At 38.7% G+C, this 4,242-nt stretch overlaps 1 protein-coding gene across 2 annotated transcripts in view; it reads right to left on the bottom strand.

The window, feature by feature from the left end:
* LOC101847361 overlaps positions 1 to 1,007 on the bottom strand; it is a 39,405-nt gene extending 38,398 nt beyond the window's left edge. The window contains exon 1 of one of the 2 annotated variants that reach the window (XM_005105581.3): positions 874 to 976. In XM_005105581.3, the coding sequence (XP_005105638.1) occupies positions 874 to 876 (3 nt within the window). In that variant the 5' untranslated portion in view covers positions 877 to 976. Of the gene's footprint in view, positions 1 to 873 lie in introns of both variants that reach the window. The other variant, XM_005105580.2, reaches the window with a different exon arrangement.
* Between the last annotated feature and the right edge of the window lie 3,235 nt (positions 1,008 to 4,242).

Here is a 4,242-nt window from a genome sequence, read left to right on the forward strand (position 1 = left end):
ATAGATAGATAGATAGATAGATAGATAGATAGATAGATAGATAGATAGATAGATAAATAGATAGATAGACAGCATTTGTATTGCCCAAATTCCTGCTTAAAGCAAGTTCTCTACGCTATACAATCTACGTATTATTATATTATTATACTATTACCCCTGCATACCTGACAGCATTCTGAAACAATCCCAACTTCCTGAGAAGCATACAGTGCAAGTTGCCATCTTTTGTCGCTAAAGCACTAACATACTGACAAGATTTTTCGCTGCCTATGGCCGGGTACCATTCCAATCTGGATGAAGTGAGGAACATTCGTGTAAAGTGCTTTTCTCAAGGACAGAAACGTCGAGCCTCAAGCTCAAACCCCCGAACCAGCAACATCACGATTACGAGTACGTTAGCCTAACCCCTAGACTACCGATGCACCGTGTTATCCGATCCAAAAAGGAAAGAAGAGAAGACAACGATCAGTTAGTCTATGTCACCAGGACTTCCTAAATGCTACTTTCAGACTATAAAAAAACTCAAAATAAAACCAAAAAGAAATAGGTTTGCCATCGCAGTAATACACGGTTGATCTTCAATGCTTTCTTTCTTAAAAACCCAAATTGTTGAGACTTCAGGTTTGCAGAAAGTGGATGGCTTAGCAGTTTTTAGACCAATTCACTAAATAAAAACCTGATGGGAAAAAAATTGAATATATACAAAATTTTCCTGTCTCAATTACAGAAACCAAAGAGAGAATCATCAAACTAGCCAATATGGGGCATAGGAATAAGACGAAAAGATGACTAAAATGTCATATTATGAAAAGAAGGCGTTGTTATGCATCTCTGTCATAGTATAAGCAGCATCACAACAAACTCCAGACTTACCATTTTGTCTCGTTGGCTGTATCTTGATCGTAAGATGGCAACACCTCTGTTTTAGGTGGTTTTTATAGGAAATAATAGCGTTCACATTGCAGAGAGGTAAACGGGACTGCTTAGCGTTTCTCCGCCTACGAGAAATAATCCTGACAATGGCTTGGAAGGGGCAAAAAACAAAACAAAAACAAAACAAACAAAACAGCCGAATAAATAGCACGCACGGTGAGGTGCACAAATATGTCTTCATGTTGGAAACAAAAAAGCCCTGTGTATATACTTGTTTGCTCCGAACTATCCTTTTATCTCACACAGATACAGCTGTCAATACTTCTTCAACAGGTGTCAGGTCTAGAGCAGACAATGACGCTCATGGTACCCCATTCCGCCCTGTTGCGCGTCATCCCCAAAGGCTTGGGGGTTTTTTTTCAGTGTGTTAATTGTTGCAATTGTTAGAGGAGAGCAGGAAGGCCTCGGACACGTCATTTCTCTCAAACTATTGATCGTACACACTTTGTTACTCATAACGTGGCGTGTCATCTGAGGCTAAACGTGCTGTCTTTGCCGCATCGCTATGCGAAACCTTGCTTTTGCTTTTGAACATATTTTTGACTAGATCTAGGGTGTACCTAAGTATTCATAACTTAGTTTGTGTGGTTGACACGTTACACAAATGCCGATTTAAAAAAAATTTAATAAAACTATGTATCCGAGCCTGAGGGTGTCCGTTACGTACCGAATTCATAAAATTAAACCTATTTCATGATGTCTGATTCATAAACATGCTTCTCCGAGGTAGCGTGTTCGAATGTGGACAGCGATGGAAAAAATGTTCTAAACTTTTCTCCTTTCACTTCCCTTCCTGAGCTCTAGATCTAACAATGTTTTGTCGTCTGCTGTCGTTTCCACTTTCTGCCTCCACCCCGTTACCCTCTTTGCCCCCTCCTCTGGGCTTCTGACTCTTTCTGCAGCCTCTCTACTGCTACTCCCTGGCTGCTTCTTACAACTGTTTTTCAGCTACACGCCTGATCTTATGATAGGTAAGACATAACACCTAGCCTCGGCGCCACTTGGGCAAAATTCAAAATTTCCTACCAATTAAAAAAGACAAAGAGGGTGACTTTGAGTATCTTACCAAAGAAAATCGAATAAGATAGTAATGCTTTCAACTATCAACCTGTGGAAGATTTGGCCATTGTAAAATGAGAGCAGTTCTCCCTCCTCCTATTCGAGGCTCAACAAAGAGGTCAAACAGTTCTTACAAGTTTGAGGTTAAAGTCCCCTCTGTGTTGGAAGTTCATCTTCTGCTAATGAAAGAGCAACACTTAATGTTCTTTTGGAAAAAGAAAATGCTGAGCTATTCATTTCAATCTGCAGACTTTGTTTCCTTTACCTTTTTGATTTGGTTGTGGTATAACGCCCCCAGAACACTGAACACTATAACTGCCATGTCAATTAAGATGGTGGATCTCCGATTTTATGTTCGTCTCTGTCAGGATGTAACGCGGCGCCATCCAAACTTATAAAATAGCCCATGTCCAAAAACACATATTCCTGGATTCGAACCACAGCCCATCGTTCAGAAAGAAGTAGTGATATTAGCTTAGCAAATAGTGCTCTCATCAAATCCAGACGTTTACAGACTTGGAAATGCACGTAAAAAATACTTTTTATCTCTCTTTATCGCCGCAAAAACTAGTTTGTTATTAGAGGTACCAGTGAGCTCTGTTTTACAATGATAAGGGGATGTTTCAAGTCATCACATACACGTGTGCATAAAAATGAACTGGTCTATAATATGGTTGGATTAATGTTTTCTACAAATTCAAGTGAGTGTGAAATACACGTTTACACCTCAAACAAAAGGTGGAAGTATAGACGTATTCTATCTTGAAGTTCTGCCTCTCAAAAATTAATTATATCTGATACACGAAACACACTGTCCAAAGTCACCTCTCTTCGTCCGAAGTTTCCCTTACTTTTGTCTAATGTCTCCCGCAGAGTGGGAGTGGTTTAGGACGTCTAAGGGTATCTCAGATTATATGATACTGTGGCATAAAAACACGAAGATGCACAAAACTGATACCGCTAGTGGTATTACCTAAGTGGCTTACACTAATGATGAAACATTTTTCTTTGGCTTAAATTGTTCCTGAATCGACCGGTGGCGCCAAGGCCAAAGCCTCCCCGCTCTCCTATACTTGTTGCAAAGCTATATTCAGCTCTTCTTTCCCACACAGAAAGAGTTAATTTAGTCCTTTTGATTCTATGTAGCCAAGGAGTTTCGGTTGTCTCATTCTGTTTGTTATGATTATAAATCTTTAAGATTGTACAATCTGACGTTTTAAGCACTTCTTATTTTGCTTCCCTCTCTTTCCATTAGATTATTTCCTTAAGTACCACATTTGGACAACGCACACGGCCTCCACTCTGCGTCTTTACCTAATAATAATAATAATAATAATAATAATAATAATAATGATAATAATAATAATAATAATAATAATAATAATAACAATAAGGAATATCATTTCTATAGCGCCCACTACCGTGTAAACACAGCTCTAGGCGCTTTACATACACGCACATACACACTCATACACACACAAACACACACACATACACATACACATACAAACACACACACACACACAAACACACACACACACACACACACACACACACACACACGCACACACACACATCTACTTGCTTATCACACGCGCACGCTTAAATATCGTCAAATGAGCACATATAATAAAATAATATACACAATGCAATTCACTAAATACATAAATGGATACCTAGTCATTTGCATAACATTATACTGAACATGAATCTACGGACATAAAAATGAGGTTGTTAAATGTGTCTTTAAAGATTTTTAAAATTTAGACTCAGATGTTGTATGCCTCAAGGGTTGGGGAAGAGAGTTCCAAACTGATGGAGCAAGGTGGGCAAACGATCTTTCGGCTAATTTTTTACCCCTTTTTCTAGGAACTCTTAAAAGATACTGATCGCCTGATCTTAGTGATCTAGATGAAACATAAATCTGGATGAGATCACTAAGATATGAGGGAGCTTTGTTATTGACACATTTATGACATATTATTGCAATTGTATATGACATTCTGGCTGACACGGGAAGCCAATGCAACGTTGTTAACATGGGAGTATTGTGGTCACTCTTCTTTTTCTATAGTACAAGCCTAGCTGCATGATTTTGAAAACGTTGTAACTTGTGAAGAGTGTTGTTTGATAAGTTAGCTAGTAAAGCATTGCAATAATCGACGCGTGAAAACAAGAAAGATGACACGAGCGTTTTCAACGAGTGTTCATTCAAAAACATAGACATATGACCAATTCTGCGCAATTCAT

This window comes from Aplysia californica, unplaced genomic scaffold (assembly GCF_000002075.1).
Source record: "Aplysia californica isolate F4 #8 unplaced genomic scaffold, AplCal3.0 scaffold00479, whole genome shotgun sequence".
Lineage (NCBI taxonomy): Eukaryota > Metazoa > Mollusca > Gastropoda > Aplysiida > Aplysiidae > Aplysia > Aplysia californica.